Raw genomic sequence first — 16,657 nt, forward strand, 5'->3', positions numbered from 1 at the left:
CCGCGCCCCCACGCGCTGGCGGCGCCGCCAGCCCCGCCTCGGCGCGGGCCAATGGGGCGCGGGGAGGGGTTGAGGCGCGGCACGGATTGGTCGAGGCGCTTCCTGGGCCTGTCCTCGACCAGCCAACCGGGGCGGTGGCCAGGCGCTGATTGGCCGAGGCGCGGAGGGGCGTGTCCGAACGGTCTATGGTAGGCGCGCGGCTTCCCGCGCCGCTCCTCGCCGCGCGGGGCCGGGGCAGGTAGGGAGCGCGCCCGCGGGGACCCTCGGGGCTGCGGGCGGGCGGGGAGCGCAGGGGCGGGGCGGGCACGGGGGTCCCTCCCGGGCCTTGCACTTGCCCCGAGCTCCTGCTTTGCCCTCCCGGGGGGAGCAGGGGGAAGAGCCCCGTGCCCACACCCCATCCTCCCCGGGGCCTCCCACCCTGCCCTGCCCCGCAGGGGCACCGGCCCCCCGCAGCCTTCCGTCCTTGCAGGCAGCTCTGGTGGCACGGGGGGCGGTTTCCGTGGGTGGAAGGGGTCTGCCTCCAGCGAGGCCCCGGGGTTGCAGGCCGGGGGGAGGCTGGGCCAGAGCACCGCTGCACAGCCAAGGTGGTTTGACATGAGTAAACTAAAGGCGATTGCTTAATAACCTGCTCACGGCCCTTTGCAAGGCTCGCGGGGTTAATGGATAAAAAGATGCATTGTTTTAGCCAGGACGGAAGCTGGGCTGTCACTCTCGCCTGGGAGCTCGTGCTCCGCATGATAACGCCGCGGTTGCGTTGGTGGGTGCTGGCGGGCTGCTGCCAGGACAGGGCTTCTCGCCCAGGGCTGCAAACCTGCCCCTGCAAGCCCCAAGCAGGGCGGCGAAGGGGGAATAGTGGAAGCGACCAAAGCACCGTAACTAGCAAACTGCTCTCAAAGCGGTGGGGCTTCCCCCAGAGCCATCTGTGTTTTCTTCCCCCTCCCGCTCCCAGCCCGTGGCTGGTCCCCCTTGCGTTTCTGGGGAAGATGGGAGCAGGTAGCACATGGAGGAGGCGGCACGGAGGCACCCGGCCTGCCACCACCCCAGCCGGCTCCACACTCCCCCTTTCTGGCTCCAGGCTACGTCGGACACAGCGGGCAGATGGCGAACGCGGCGCCGGGCAGCGGGGGCCTCCCCAGCGCGGGGCTCTGGGCCTCCCACAACAGGATGGTGGTGGAGCCGCTGGACAGCAACGACCCGGAGGTGAGAGCCCTCTCCTGGCGCGGGCCCCGGCAGCGGAGCAGCCTGCACGGTCAGCACGGGCCACCTGCTTCGCTCATCCTCCGGCCCCGGGCAGCCATGGGGACGCTGACCTCCCCGCGCTGGTGACACAGGGGTGAGACGGTCCAAGGCTGAGCCAGATCTCACCTGGTCTCTGTTCCCTGTTGCCTGCAGTGAAAGGGGGAGAGGGAGGACATCCTGCAAGCATGGCTGCAGAGTAACCCAGCTAACATGGTCTCCCATTCCCGTTTATTGCTTATACCCCTCTGCTTGAAGCTCCAGTGTCTGCACAACGTAGAGGGCCAACCAGGCCAGCATGGCCAAAGCCTAGCGCTTTCTGCAGCCACCCTAGGCTCTAGCCCAAGTGACAGCCGAATGAGCTGGCAGCTTCCTGGCAGGCAGAGACCCAAAGTGAGGCCTGTGACGCAACACATGACCTGGTCAGGGTCAGTTGTACCAAGAAGGGATCTCACCTCCCTTCTCCAGTACCTTTCCAAGCCACTCTCCATGACGACCTCCCCTCTGAGGGTGCATCCCCTCCTGGGCAGCATCCGTGTCTCCGTGCAGAGCCAGCACAGTGAAGCAGTTTCTCCTGTCTCCCGAAGGTGTACAACATCATCAAGAAGGAGAAGCAGCGCCAGAAGCTTGGGCTGGAGTTAATTGCCTCAGAAAACTTTGCAAGTCGAGCGGTCCTGGAAGCCCTGGGATCCTGCCTGAACAACAAATACTCTGAGGGTTACCCTGAACAGAGGTACAGGGCAGGGCAGGGCAGAGTCCAACCGACCCAAACCCTTACAGGGAGGAGAAAGAAACAACCCACCCTGTGCCGCTTTCCCCTTGAAATCTCACCCCCGGGAAGGAAGCTTTGTCACGGCCCTGGCCTGGCCAGCTGTCAGCTGAGCTCCTCCAAGGCAGGATCTGAACCGCTCAGCTTCTGCCCTTGGGACCGTCCCTGCAGGGTCAAGTCTGCCACAGCTGCTGCCCTGGTGGCTGCTGCAATAACGGTGTCACCCCGATTCTTCCCATCCAGCGTGGCCTTGGTCACATGGACCTTTCTTAATAATCAGTTTGCTTTTAATCCCCTGCAGTTTGTTCTAAGCAAACAGCACCAGCCTTGGTGTAAATCCCACCCTGTCCTTTGCCAACAGGTACTACGGCGGGACAGAGTTTGTGGATGAGCTGGAAAGGCTGTGTCAGAAGAGAGCCCTGGAGGCGTACCGGCTGGACCCCCAGAAGTGGGGCGTCAACGTCCAGCCGTACTCAGGTAACCGCGCTCGGCAGAGCCGGGCTGCGCTCCGTCGGCCCCCGCGTGCCCCGGCCCCCGTAACCAGCCTGCTGCGCTCTCGCTGCAGGGTCGCCCGCTAACTTTGCGGTGTTCACGGCCCTGGTGGAGCCCCACGGCAGGATCATGGGGCTGGACCTGCCCGATGGGGGCCACCTCACCCACGGCTTCATGACTGACAAGAAGAAGATCTCTGCTACCTCTGTCTTCTTTGAGTCCATGCCCTACAAGGTATGGAGAACCACTCCAGCTGGAGCAGGGATGTGGTCATCGTAAGTGCTAGAGCCTCTTAGGAGTAACGGGGTCCAACCAGGGCAGTTACATCTGTGTCCTGTCTCCAGGACATGGTGACCTGGGAGGTTAAAAGGAGGATGAGTTAGAAGAGGCTGCAGGTCCCTTCCCCTCTCACCGCTTTACTTGCTCTGTCACATCACCCTTCTCCCAGCACCCCCTCCTGCGGGGTGGCACTGGGGCCGATCCTCACCCATGCCAAGGTGGCCAAACCCTCCTTTCTGTCTCCCAGGTCAACCCCAAGACTGGTTACATCGATTACGATCGACTAGAGGAGAATGCCCGCCTGTTTCGCCCCAAGCTGATCATAGCAGGTGAAGGTCAAACCCCTGCCAGCCTCCCTGGTAACTCACCCACGATTAGGGTGGCTCCCTGAAGCCATTAGCACCCTGGTAAGCCAGCAGCACATGTGGGTGCTGTGGTGCCAGGAGAAGACCTTGAATACATCCGCGCTGGCCTCAGCCAGGTTGTCCCTGCTGGCTGGGTTCATCCCTATCCCCAGGCTCCCCCAGGGCCTGCGGGCAGTGGCTCCTGTCCCCTCCCTGCAGCCTCGCACCTAGTACAGCCCCCAGAGCCCCACGCTGTCCCCCCCAGGCGTCAGCTGCTACTCGCGCAACCTGGACTACGCCCGCATGCGGAAGATCGCCGACGCCAACGGCGCCTATCTCATGGCCGACATGGCCCACATCAGCGGGCTGGTGGCTGCCGGCGTGGTGCCCTCCCCCTTCGACCACTGCGACGTCGTCTCCACCACCACCCACAAGACCCTGCGGGGCTGCAGAGCCGGCATGATCTTCTACCGCAAAGGTGCCCGTCCCAGCTGGGGAGCTGGGAGAAACGCTGCCCCAGGCCAGGGGAGCTGCAGGGCCCAGGGCCGTCCCTCTGCTCTGGCTGGGAAGGGCAGAGAGGTCTTCTGGGGGCATCTGGGAAGCCTCACAGGCTCAGGGGCCAGCTCTGGTCCAGATCTGGGGCAGAACAACCACAGTCCCCGCTATGAGGGGCATGGGGGGCTGCACACAGCTGGTGCAGTTGCAGGGTCGTGGGAGAAGGGAGGCTGTGCTGCCCCGCGAGCGACGCTGTCCTCCCCTGCCCTCCCGCAGGCACCCGCAGCATGGACCCCAAGACAGGCAAGGAAACGCTCTACAACCTGGAGAGCCTCATCAACCAGGCAGTCTTCCCCGGGCTGCAGGGAGGGCCGCACAACCACGCCATCGCGGGTACGCCTCTGCACCGGGCTCACCGCCGGCTCCGGTGGTGCCGCACGTCTCTGCCGGCTCCCCCGAGAGAAGCCCCGAAAGGCTCTCACTGGTTTGCCCCTCCCCAGGGATCGCCGTGGCGCTGCGGCAGGCCATGACGCTCGAGTTCAGGGCCTACCAGCAGCAGGTGGTCGCGAACTGCAAGGCGCTCTCGGCAGCCCTGATAGAGCTGGGCTACGACATCGTCACGGGTAAGGACAGCTCTCCGCGGCAGGTCTGCCTGCGATGGGGCCGCCTCTTGCACGTGGTGCTGGGTCTGAGCCAGGTGGGGGGAAAGGTCCTGCTAGGTCCATTCCTGAGGACATCTGCAAAACAGCTTCCTCTTAACAGCCATGCTAAGAAGTTCCCCTTCCCATGGGACAGGAGCTCTTCTGCCCTCAAACCCAGGGGCAGGCTCTGGCACAGTCCCAAGCCTTTCTTGCTGGAGTCTCGATCAGGAGCAGCGTTTACCCCATGATCTCCCCTCTCCAGACCAAACTCATCTCTTTGCAGGGGGCTCTGACAACCACCTGATTCTCCTGGACCTGCGTAGCAAAGGCACAGACGGCGGCCGGGCCGAGCAGGTGCTCGAGATCTGCTCCATCGCCTGCAACAAGAACACTTGTCCCGGTGAGAGAAACCGCGAGCTCCACCGCGTCCCACCCCCCAGCTCCTAGGTTTCCAATTCCCTGTGCTCCCCCGGGGCTCCCGGCTGGCCGCGGGTCCACGCGGAGCATCCCAAGCGCTGGGAGCCAGGCCGGTTACCCTGCGCCGCGGTTTCGGTTCCTGGCTCGGTCACACGCGGCTCGTTCCGGTGCAGGCGACGTCAGCGCCCTGCGCCCCAGCGGCCTGCGGTTCGGGACGCCGGCTCTGACCTCCCGGGGCTTCCAGCAGGACGACTTCTGCCAGGTGGCTCGGTACATCCACAGAGGTGAGGCTGGGGCAGCCGTGCCCGGGGACCGGGCTAGCACGTGGCCCCGTGCGGGGCCCAACAGCGGCTCCGGGCAGCAGGCTGGGGCCAGGGCAGCTCCTCCGGCAGAGCTGCCGCGCCACGGCAAAGCACTATGGCCATGCGGAGGGACAAAAACCTCTAGCAAGCGGTGGGGAGGAGTAACTCTCCCACCTGCACATCTGGATGGGGGAGAGGCCATCTGGCCACAGCTGGGAGCAGCTGCCCTCGAGACTCCCCACTGCAGCAGCAGCGGGCTGAAAGCCTGCATTAAAACTGCCCCTTTCGCAGCCTTGTTCCAGGTGTCCTCACAGGTCCCTGGTCCGATTTCCCAGGGCCGCAGGTGACACAAGGCAGCGCATCCCGCTGCTCCTCCCTTGCCAGGTGTCTTGGTGGGAGCAGCCCCATCGCAGGCGGTCCCGCAGCGGGGCGATGCCGGCCTCCCCGCAGGGCTGGGAGAGCTGCTGGACGCGGCAGCGGCACGGGGAGGTGCTGCGGCTGGGCAGGCTGACCCGCGTGCTCCCGTCCTGGCAGGGATCGAGCTGACTCTGCGCGTACAGAGCGACATGAGCCCCAAGGCCACGCTGAAGGAGTTCAAGCAGAAACTACAAGAGGAGAAATACCAGGGGGACCTCAAGGCACTCAAGGAGGAGGTGGAGGCCTTCGCGTCAACCTTCCCACTCCCGGGGCTGCCTGTCCTGTAACGGGAGGCAGCGGTGCCCAGTCCCAGAGCCAGGACAGCCCTGGGATTGCGGCTCGTTCCCAGCCCGCTGCCCAGGCCCTCCCAGCGGGCTCCCAGCACCTCCCTGCTGGCACTGGTTTCTGGGCAGCTGCTGGTCCTAGTTTGGCTCTTACTCACCTCTCCCCTCACGTTAGGGACACAGGATCCCCCCAGAGCACAGCCCTCGGGGGGGATACCAGCCTTTTAACCACTAAACATTACAACCGCGATAACACGGCTTCTGTTAGGGGACTGGGCAGGTGACCCTCACCTTATGGCCAGGTTTCGGTTTGATCCAGCTCTCACCACCCGTGGGAGCGGCATATGTGGTTACACAAGCCTACACAGCGCAGCAACGTTCACAGAGATGCCCCTGGGACGGCCGCTCGGGTTCGTGTCCCGCAGGAGCCGTTTGCCCCGGGGCCACACGCACTGTGGGCAATCGCACAAGCGGCTTCGCAGCCTCAAAAAGCCTTGCTGGCTTCAGCCTCGAAGACTCGCTTTCTGGGGCACCCGAACGCGGGCGGCTCTGCCTTGGTGCCTTGCAGGCTCCACGTGCTTTTACACGGTCAAGCCACATGAGGGGGAGTCTCCGGTGCTTCGTCCTGAATCCACACAACAGCCCTCTCCAGGGATTGGTCTTCCAGCTCCATCAGTGTTATCAGCCCACATCTCCAGTCCCTTTTCAGGCACCTGAAGCACAAAGCTTAGGTAGAACCATTTTTTAATAAGCACAGTAAAATTAAGAATTTAACCACAATGTATGACAAGAATTATAAGCTTTAAAAAATACAACCAATTTTTTGTATTTCAAAAATATCTGAACCCAAATAAATAATTTTTTTAAAAGTACATTTTTCAGACTAGTCATTTGGTGTTAACATCTGTTAAACTCTTGTGCAGTAACACTTACAGCACTACACTAAGACATGCTTCTTGGATTTCTCCCGATCACACTCGCTCTAACTACTGACGCAAGCGTTCTGTACACACAGGCACGCACACACAACTCGACATGCAGTAATAAGATACAGTGCTTTAAAATAAGATGAGAATTCATCACAGCCTACTCACAGCCCTCAAAGGCAGTTCTTATCCCAGCCCCATCCCCATGCTGACTCACCCCACGCCAAGGAAGCCAGCGGGACCGGGTACCCTGTGTTTCTGCCTTCCAGTTAAAATGCATCTCTTGGCAACCAGCGTGTGGTAGGTTTATGACTTCTCGAGCTCTGGTGGCAAGTGCTAGGCTCGCTCAAAGATATTGGGGTACAATCTGTTGCTCTGTCTAATACATTGTGCCATTGGGGCACAGCACAGAGCAGGCACTTTCCTTCAGAGCCTTCGCTTCACTGTGTTTCTGATCACACCTTATTACAGGTGCCTCTGCAAAGTGCTGTTACAAGGCCTGTGTCCTGCAGCAGGTCCTGCCCAGCTCTCCAAAACCAGATCTGCAAAGTGGCCAGTTACCTGCCGTAGTACTGCAGGACCAGGGCCACCTGCTCTAATCCCAATGCCGAATGAAAACCAAAGAACAGGCTTGGAGTTACAGAGCCATCAGCCCTACTGGCTTCTGCTCCCCAAGCTCTTCTCCCACCCCTTACAAAACGGTTACTATTGCTAGAGTATAGGCAGTACTTCCCTAGTCAAGGCAAGACAGCTTTGGAGCTGCTTAGAAGTGATTGCTACTGGATGAAGGTAAATCTGAGCACTATTCTCTGAGAAATGAAACCTGTGTAGGGTTAATATTACCTACTCCTATGGCTGACCATCCTCATGGTTGCATCTGAAAGCAGTAGGCTAGTTTAACTTAGAGCATGAGCTAACGGTACGTCTTCAGACACAGCAAACTAGAGGAATAAGAAGGTTGAACCCTGCCCTCCTGGCTAGACAGGAGGCCATGGGAGACCTTTGCTCTGATGAATTCTCTGGTCAGGCTCACAAACCTCACCTCCCCGACGGCCCGCACAGAGAGAGGAAGGAGCCACAGCCAGCCGTGCAAGAGGCAAGGGCATGCTGGCAGCACTTGCAGAAGCGGACAACGGCCACGCACGACACCGCCGGTCTCGCAGCTGGAGAGCCGACGCACGAAGGCTGGTTAGTGTTACGCAGCAGCCACGGCGAACCTGCCCTGCCTGCGGTGGAAGTGTGGCTGGGTGGCGGGGCACGCGGCTCGGGTGGCGTGGTACAAGCCAACGAACATGCCAAGATCGCTGGAGCTGTTAGTACTAAGTTCTTAACTTACTAGTTTTCTAATACCAGAAACTATTGAGGTAACACAGTGAAGATGAGGAAAAAGTCTTAAAGTGCTGATACAGGGATCTTTACTGTACAGTCAGGTCAGAAGGTCAGACAGGAAAATTACTGAGCAAAGAGGAATTCAGCTCCTGAACCACCCACCAGCTGCTCTCGGACCCCCCAGTTTCTGCCTCTGTTAAGGGTACCACAAGCAGCAAGGGCAGGACAGGCTCCAGCTGCGCCGAGGAGCCACGTAACCGCACGCTTCCTGGCACGGGAAGGCGAGCTCAGGGGCTAGCTAAGCCTCCCGGAGCGGGAGCCAGCCTCCTAACAGCAAACACTTCAAGGCATGTTTCTCCTTAGCTCCTGCTTAACATCCCAGTTGCAGACAACATGGAGCTCCCCTTTCAGCCTGTTCAGGAATGAGCGACGGTTCCAACAGAGCCCCCGAGGCTCTCTGAAATTCAGAGCTGCTTTGTGGTAGAGAGGTGAAGAAAGTCAGATGGGTGGAAGAACATGTATTGCTAGACACAGCCTTAAATACCAGATATTACAGGTTTGATAGAGGGAGGAAAGAGAAGTGACTTTTTTGCCAATTTACGAGTGCAGTTAAACACTACAGGTAAAGACCACTAAGAAGTCACTTAACATGTGTCATCAATCCTGCTCTACTGCTCTGAGCTGTCAGTCTGGAGGAAGAGACAAAAGAGTCAGCAGGAAATTTAGTTTATCTCTCCCTCCTTAAACACAAGTAGCATCAGGTAATTTTTCAGCACAAAACAAGCTCCTGTGACAAACACTTCTCCAGTGCAGTGGGTCAGGCAACACACGGACAGCTGTGGACTGCCCAGAATCACCTGCACTACTCATTTACCAAGATGCTCTTCCCCTCCAGCAATCTTGCCTTGACTTTAGCTTGAAAGTTATTCAGATGCACATAAGTCAACAAGGAGACAAAGTCATTTCAGAGAGTACATGTTTTCTAAGAGCATGAAAGTCTTTCACTAGCAGACCCAGCTCACATGCGACAGCAGCGTACAGGAGGACACAGAATCAGAAAAGGAAAAGGTCTTTAAACATGCTCTTTAAATGCAAAGGCAACTCTGCAGCCCTGCACACAGACGCACGACAGCTGACACGGCACACTGCTCACCTTCAGCAAAGGTGACGGCACGCTGCCTCTCAACTGCACACTAAAAACATAAACACAAGCAACCTCTGGCCTTGGAAAACCCTTGTATCACAAGCTCGAGTTTCCTGGCAGAGCTGGCCTCTCTGTAAGCCATCAGAAGTAATGTTAATGTTTAAAACAGTCTTTCTGCCTTGTTGGTTTATGCCTCCTGCACCATCCCAAAGATCCCTTGCAGGCAGGAGGGAGGAGGCAGTGCTACCGGTGGGTGGACGCTGATGTGCAGAACAGCCTTCCCAGGACCCTCTGCCCTCGGGGATACAGGTTTCAGAGCAGAGCAGTTATCACAGCAAGACTCAATGCAGTCTAACCCACGCTGACAAAGCCCAGACTCCACACAGAAGCTTCCCCAGGTATGGAGGGAATGTTACAGTCAGTTCCAGCTCTCTGTCTCACATAATCACAATAAACAGAGGTTTTAAAAAAACCTGGTACTTCAGCTAATCTTGTAAAATCAAAGCCGTTTTCCCCCCAGAACCGGAAGAGAACAGTACTAAAAAGTAGTAAAACCAAGGCTATCTTTCCTAGCAGGATGTTTTTCTTGCTTAAGAGTACTGTGAAAGCTGCTGTTACCATACGGCATTGGACACAGCAGCAAACTCCAGCCCATGACGGTGGCCAACGAGATGCATCTCCGAGGAGATTCCAGAGGGAAGTGCCGTGCCCCAACGGCCAGGCACAAAACTCTCGGCACTGACAGGAACAATCTTCCAGGCGCATCACCGCGATGGTGACACAACCCTTCTGGCACAGATAGCAGTAAAGAAGCTTTGAAAGGAAGGTCCTCGGTATCCAACGACCGGGCTCAGAGGGCTCCAGTTCTGCCCCATCCAGAACTACCCAGGAACGCCACAGGAGAGGTAGTCAAGAAATTACAAAGGCTTGGCGTTAAAATAAATTGGCATGGCCAGAAGCAGCATGCAGTGACATCGAACCTGCTTTACCACAAAGCACAAAATTCAATCCCCCAACAAAAAAGCTGCACAGACACAACGTGGGATCCAGTACATTCATCCTAGATCTCTCCTGAGCACTAGCATCTTACCAGCTAGGCAGCCCACTCTAACGGCTTGCTGTCCCTCACAGCACGCCTTCAAGTGCATTGCACTGTTCGTTTCCCCATCACAAAAAGCATGTAAAAAGGAGCCTTCCCTTCACTCTGTTCGGCTCCCATCTTTCCCTAAAAGGCCATCCTTGACCTCACAAGCTTTGAGGATTCTTGGTCTCCCTCTTCCTCCCACTGTTCTCAGAGGTCGCCAAGCAAATAGGATGTGACAAGTCAACAAGGCACAGTGCTCTACATTCACAACAGCAGGAGCCTCGGTGCTAGTCAACATTGGGAAAGAGTCTTTCCACATTCTGCATTTTAACAAAGCTGAGAAATCAGCAAACGCTTTCCGCACAGAAGCACACGTGCTTCCATTGCTATCCTACAGGCTCAGGAACAGCCAGCTCTGGGAAGTGGCAGGGAACTCTGAAAATGCAGAAAGGGACACCATCGACTACTGCTTCACACAGGCAGGTAACTGCATGCTGCCATCTTGCTAGGACTCTTTAGCATGTACATCAGTTACACCCCACATGCAGGCAAGATACCAGTGGATTAAAATCTCCATGTGGCTTTTATACTTCCCCTGGTCTCTGCCATGGCTCCACAGAAGGCAGCAAGAGCATTCGGGGCTCTGGTGGAAGTGTGCAGAGTACTGCGTGTTTTGGGGGTGCACGTTACTAAGTATTGCTTTGCAAGAGAGCCCATCTCTCGCCATGCCATAATCCTCCTGCAATGCTACTATCCAATGCTCTAGAAGTTAATGGTGTCCCTTTCAGCACTTAGAAACAGAGTGGCTGATGTGTTATGTGATGGAACATCTAAGTTCTGGGTTACAGGGAACCACGCAGAAATTAGGTCACCTGGACATTAATTTCTACCAAGCAGAGACACTTGCTTGCAAATGCATCAGCTTTTTTGCCCCTTCCTGATATATGAGAGCTACTACAGACAGCATCAATGTCAAGCACAGATGATCTTTGTCAGAATCCGAGTATGACAGCAGACAGCCCAGATGATACTAAATTTTGTACAAAAAGCTGGGAACATAGTCAAATCTGAGCAGAGGATTCACCCCCTGGCCGGGTTCCTGAATATACTGCAGCTTCAGCAGCTCAGCTAGATACTGTACAATTTTGATATCTTCATTAACAAGGCCCAGGTGGATCTTCAGAAAGTTCATCCTGCGACTCACAACAGCTTCCTCGGATTCCCTTTCACTGATGGGAAGGTGCAAATGGTGGCAGAAGGTGAAGAGGAAGGCTTTCGAACACAGCTGAGTGAGGATACTTTGGACGTGCATAAAATAGGTGCTCCCTCGTTTGATCTGAGTGCGGTGGTCCGCCAGCCTGGACACCAAGGTTCCTTTATAAAGGGGGCAGCGGAGAGTCTTACTGTCCGCATCCAGGATGCTAACGTATCGGCTGTACCGGCTCAGAGCGTGCAGCATGTTCACCCCGGCAGGGGACACCATTCTGAAACAGCAAGGGGAGAGAGAGGTCATGGCTGGAGAAACACAGACGGTTATGGAGCACAGACTGTACGTCCGTGTCCCTGTACTACATGCAACAGTCCATAAGCTAGAGCAAAAGCAGAGGAACCTCTGCAGGCAAATTAAGTCTGGCATGGAAGAGAATGGCCAAATAGTCTCTCTGGTCTGCCAGATCCCAAAGAAACCTTGATCTCCTGGAGCCCCAGGTGCAACTGATCTGAACTGTACGTGCACTACTTCATAAATACAGCATTTTCAAGGACTGCTTCCTCCCTGTCAGACAAGACCAGTGACAAAAGAGAGTGGTAAGGCATCTTTGGTGAACAGAAACAAATCTTGCTGCAGCTGATGACTTCTAGATGCCGCAATAAGGACCATTAAAAATCACCTTGCCATGAGCTCTGCTTTCCCCCCAAACGGCTGTTTTGGGAGGGAGCTGCTCTGAGGTGGTCAAAGCCTTCAACAGAGTGAAACCTTTCACCCTTCCACTGATAAAGGAATCATCCTTAAATCAGAATATTCCCAGGCTGAGCCTGAACATTTTTCACTAAGACGCAAACCCAAAGCACATTCGCAGCATACAATTATACAAGGCTAAGTGAGTGTTATTTAGCTGCAAATTACAGGCCTATGTGAACTCTACCTTCTGCTCCTCAATTCTGTCTGGTTAAAATTGCTCTTTTGGGGACACAACTCCCAGCCTCAAACCAGAGGCACCAATTGCTGGGGTATTAGTGTAAGAGCTGTGCCCAGGTAGTGCTTGGCCTTAAGAGAAACAGCACCTTTATGACTTTACCAGAATGACTCTTCTAGCCTCTAAGTTCCTCCCCAAAACCTCTGTACAAATGGTTTGCTAAGAGTATCCACGTTAAACCCAACGCTTAATTAACACTTCCACTGAGGAGAGTTTAAATGACTGACACATCTTACAAGCTGTTTGTAAAAGAGACTTGTTTATAAAAACTGCATCTAATCACGCACATCAAACCCCCTGTAAACACTCAGGGCTTTTAAAAACTCCCTGACAGAATTGTGGAAGCAACTGCTGGCAGAGCTGTCGCCCTGCCTCACGAGCAGAGAAATCGGAGCAGGCTCATAGCTCACGATACTTCAGTCATTCATAACCACCCAGTGCTGGGGAATAAAGCGACCCAGAAGGCAGATTGCTGTATTTTGATTCTCACTATCTCAGAAACACTCTTTCGGTGACGGTTCCAGCCTGGCTCTGAGCAGCATACTGGCACTCTCATCCGTATTTTCCCCTTTGGTGACAGGCATGGGCATTCCCTGCCGTACCTGCTCCCGAAGCGCCAGAACGCATCCTGGTAACACACAGAAAATTGTTTTCGTAATAGCATTAAAGGAAATGCCAGAGTCTTAAAGAGCTGAGCAATAACTATTCAGTAATATAAACTCCGAAGCCACGTTTTAGGATTCGGGTGTTGGGGGAGGGACGTTTGTTTATTTTCATGGTGATGTCACCCTGAGCAGAAGTTTCCTTTGCACCTGAACTGCAGTTCCAGCACTGCAGCCCACCGAGCTCTTTGGGCCTTCTGCTCTGCACTGAAGCAGTGCTGTAAACACATCGCCCCGTGACAGGCACGCTGTCACCGACACAAACCAAAGTGCTGGTGATCCAACATTGCCTCTTCTTAGGGTACACATGAAATAAAGAGCTCTCTGTATTCAAGTGTCCATTTCAAAAGCAAAATCCTAGCTAGAAATGTCAAGAGAGTTTTGGGAGCAGGCGGGGGTAGAAGGAAGAGCACAAAAAGGGACTCCAGGAGCACTTTGTTTTCCTACCATCCAGCAAAGCAGTAGAAGCAATTTGTTTGCTTGCTTTGCTAGACTAAGACCAAAAACAACAGGAAATCTCCTGGCAAAATAACTAACAGGAGTCAGACAGCAAGTACTCAGCAGATGTTTTAAAAAAATAACTCTCAAGTGAAGCTGGTTATAAAGAAGCTGACAAATACACACCCTTCTACAGATACATACTGACATCTGATAAGCAGAAACATATGGCAGCTGCGTAAGTAATTCCATAAAGAAAACTCTCCCACATACCAGTTTCCCGCTGAAATTCTAGCTTAAAAGACTGGTTTTATCATATACCTTGACACAAATAAGCAAACAGAGCCACTACTTCATCTACAGTCTCAGTTTACCTCTGGAGTCCAATCAGTTTCCACTTCTGGAAATCCACAATGTGCAAAGGGGAAGTGACCCAGTGTTTCACTGGCTTGGCGAAAACGCCACAGTTCGGCACAAAGATGGAGAGCGCAGTCACAAGCTTCTTGACTATTGCTTCATCTTCCCCCAGCACTATCAGGGTCCTTCCACTGAGCAGGGAGTATATTGCGGGGTGAGCAAAGGGATACTGCCTAATAAACCGCAGCGCGTTCTGGCCAGCCTTTTTTTTGTGCCTCTCGTTCACAGGAATCACGGGGTGAGCAGGAGAAGGGGTTCGGTCAGAACACGTGGACGCAGCACTGCTAATGTAGCTCGTGGAGTCCGAACATTCATCCAGGCTGGTTTTACTGACATCCCTGCTGCCTGCCAAGTAGCGCGGATCGAGTTCATAGGGAAGGAGCCCTCCCGAGACACTGTTGTGGGAGTGGTAGCCAGCGAAGGTCCCGTGCAGCCCCTGCTCGGCCGGCCGGTACGGCTGCGGGGGAATGCTGACCACCCCGTCCTCATCGCAGTGCTTCTGGCCCAGGTCAGGCAGAGGCTCGAGGAAGTTGGGACTCTCCTTTCCAATGCAGCAGGCAGAATCAACCTGCAATAAGTTTTCCTGTTTTGAACTACCTTCCTGCTCGTCAGCATTATCCGGGTTTAATTTGGGGCTGAAACGAAGGCCTCCCTCTTCATCATCTGCATAAGGTTCTTCATTAATGGCACTTGGGTAGCTCGCTTTGAAATCTTCTGGGATCAGTGACTCTGAGGGACACGTGCTGAGAACCTCAATGCTGTCCTCACTGACAGTCCTCCTGCTGCCCACCTTGCTCCTGCCCACCTGGGGACTCGGACTGATGGGCAAGCTGGCCTGGCTCTCAGATTTTGTTAAAACAGATGCCGACTTTTCCGTTCCAAGAACCTCAATGCTCTCCCCACTACTGATACTCCCTTTAATATCTGCATCAAGATAGTCCAAATTTTCCTGGTGCTCAAAAGTTATGGATTCTGTCATCTTGGGTTCTTGTGAGTCTTCAATTTCCTGCTCCATCTTGATAGGCACACACTCCACGCTGGACTTGTAAGATCCCAGGCTGATTACCACTCTAGGAGCGGGAGACTCTTCCAAACACTTTCTGTTGACGGCATCTTGACTAAATCTCTGGCAGCCTCTATACGGCTTTTCGGGTGCTTTTTCATCTAGAAGAGAAGCATCTTCAAAGAGGAAGTTAGTCAGACTTTGTTGTTTTAAAAGTGCTCTACTGATCTGGTTTGTCAAGAGGTAGCACACGTCACCTCTGAAAGTCCTCTCAATATGATGCAGCTGATCCAGAGTTTGGGTGAAAAAATAAATATCACAAAGCTCCTCCAGTGTTTTCAGCTTCTTGTCAAAGCATTTGGCAGACTTTGCTTTGATAAGTTTGGGGGTATAGGATGGCACATGTGCATAAAGGTGCGTTTCGCCAGGCTCAGCAAGGTCAGAGGTAGTCAGGTCCTGATCACAGCTCACGTGAGCCTGATCCAGTCCACACTCCGGCTCGTAGGGGTGGAAGTCGGAGTCCTTCAGTCGCCTATAAGGATAGGACCGGATTTGTTTCAACAGATCTTGGTGCTCAATAATAGATTTTTCAACACTGGCCAGTTCGTTGGCCTTCTCAATAGCTTGGGTGGTATAATACCCTTTGTCATTGGATTTCTTCTGGATCTCAGTTTCATTGTGCAGCACAGTCCTAGTGTAGTCGAGGTCTTTCAGTTTCTTCTCAAGCTCACTAGCAAAAGCTTTTCTGTTCCCTGTTTTTAGGCATTCGGACGCTTTGGAGAACTCTGCAGAGAGTTCCTGAAACTGCTGCATGATTTTGTGCTCATCAGCAGAAATGTAGGCCATGCAGAAGGGCCTCACGAAACCTCTGGCTTCGAGGTCATACAGAGTCAGGTGGTGCACGTAGGCGAACGCCCCCTCTTTCGAGTCTCCCAGCACCACTTTGGAGTCTTCCACAAAGTTCAGCTTCGGGTAGGCACAGCCGGGAGGGTGCCCCACGAAGGAAGCCTGGTAATCCACAGACATGATCCGGAGGGAAAAATAGTTGAGATCGAAAGTGCCCGACACTTTGGCGTCATCAGGGATGGTGAGCAGGGGCTGGGGCCCCACCTGCTCCGAGAACTCGGAGATGAGGATGAAGTCCCGGGTGAACTTGGAGCTGGCGACCTTGGACCAGGGGTTGGCACCGGGGCCAGCGAAGGGGAAGAGTGGCACGGAGTACTCCTCGGGCAGGGGCGGCTCGCTGCACAGCTCGTCCTCGAACTCCTCCTCTTTGGTGAAGGCCACCACGTCGGGGGCGCTGATCATATTTCCCGCGGGAGGGAACCGACATGGAGAAGCGAGGCCTCCCCCCGCCGCCGCCGCCGCCGCCGCCGCCGGGCCCCACGGGAGGCCCCGCTCCGGCGACCCCTGCCCAGGCCCCGGCCCGCAGCCGGGCCCCCGCCTCAGCCCCGGCGGAGGGAGCGCAGCGCCCGCTCAGCCGCCGCCGCCGCCGCCGCCTCAGAGCCCCGCCACGGCCGGGCGCCCCGGCCCCGGCCCCGCCGCCGCCGCCTCACGGCCGCCGCAGCCCGGCAGCCATCTTGGGGTCACATGACCCCGCGGCCTCTCACCCGCCACACGGAAGCGAAGCCGCCGCCCGCTCGCGTTGGCCGCTTAAGGGCTGTTTTTTGTCGTTGTTTTTAAGGCGCCGCTGCCGACACTGTCTCGGCTTCACTTAAACGCGGGGCGGGCCCGGGAGGCGGGGGGACATACCGAGCCGGGGCGGGGGAGAATAAAGGGGCGC

At 55.6% G+C, this 16,657-nt stretch overlaps 2 protein-coding genes across 2 annotated transcripts; one reads left to right on the forward strand and one right to left on the reverse strand.

Annotated features, from left to right (window-relative positions):
- Positions 1-136: 136 nt before the first annotated feature.
- SHMT1 (serine hydroxymethyltransferase 1) lies at positions 137-6,548 on the forward strand. Its single transcript, XM_064520089.1, has 12 exons — positions 137-238; positions 1,076-1,200; positions 1,824-1,969; positions 2,367-2,482; positions 2,571-2,731; positions 3,024-3,105; positions 3,386-3,598; positions 3,892-4,008; positions 4,116-4,238; positions 4,540-4,656; positions 4,847-4,957; positions 5,510-6,548. The coding sequence occupies exons 2-12, from the start codon at positions 1,099-1,101 to the stop codon at positions 5,677-5,679; spliced, it is 1,458 nt and encodes a 485-aa protein (XP_064376159.1). The 5' UTR covers positions 137-238; positions 1,076-1,098; the 3' UTR covers positions 5,680-6,548.
- SMCR8 (SMCR8-C9orf72 complex subunit) lies at positions 6,404-16,637 on the reverse strand. Its single transcript, XM_026095150.2, has 2 exons — positions 13,829-16,637; positions 6,404-11,643 (listed from the first exon to the last, which is right to left on the reverse strand). Exons 1-2 carry the CDS (start codon positions 16,180-16,182, stop codon positions 11,190-11,192), a joined length of 2,808 nt encoding a protein of 935 aa, XP_025950935.2. The 5' UTR covers positions 16,183-16,637; the 3' UTR covers positions 6,404-11,189.
- Positions 16,638-16,657: the final 20 nt, after the last annotated feature.

This window comes from Dromaius novaehollandiae, chromosome 14 (genome assembly GCF_036370855.1).
Source record: "Dromaius novaehollandiae isolate bDroNov1 chromosome 14, bDroNov1.hap1, whole genome shotgun sequence".
Lineage (NCBI taxonomy): Eukaryota > Metazoa > Chordata > Aves > Casuariiformes > Dromaiidae > Dromaius > Dromaius novaehollandiae.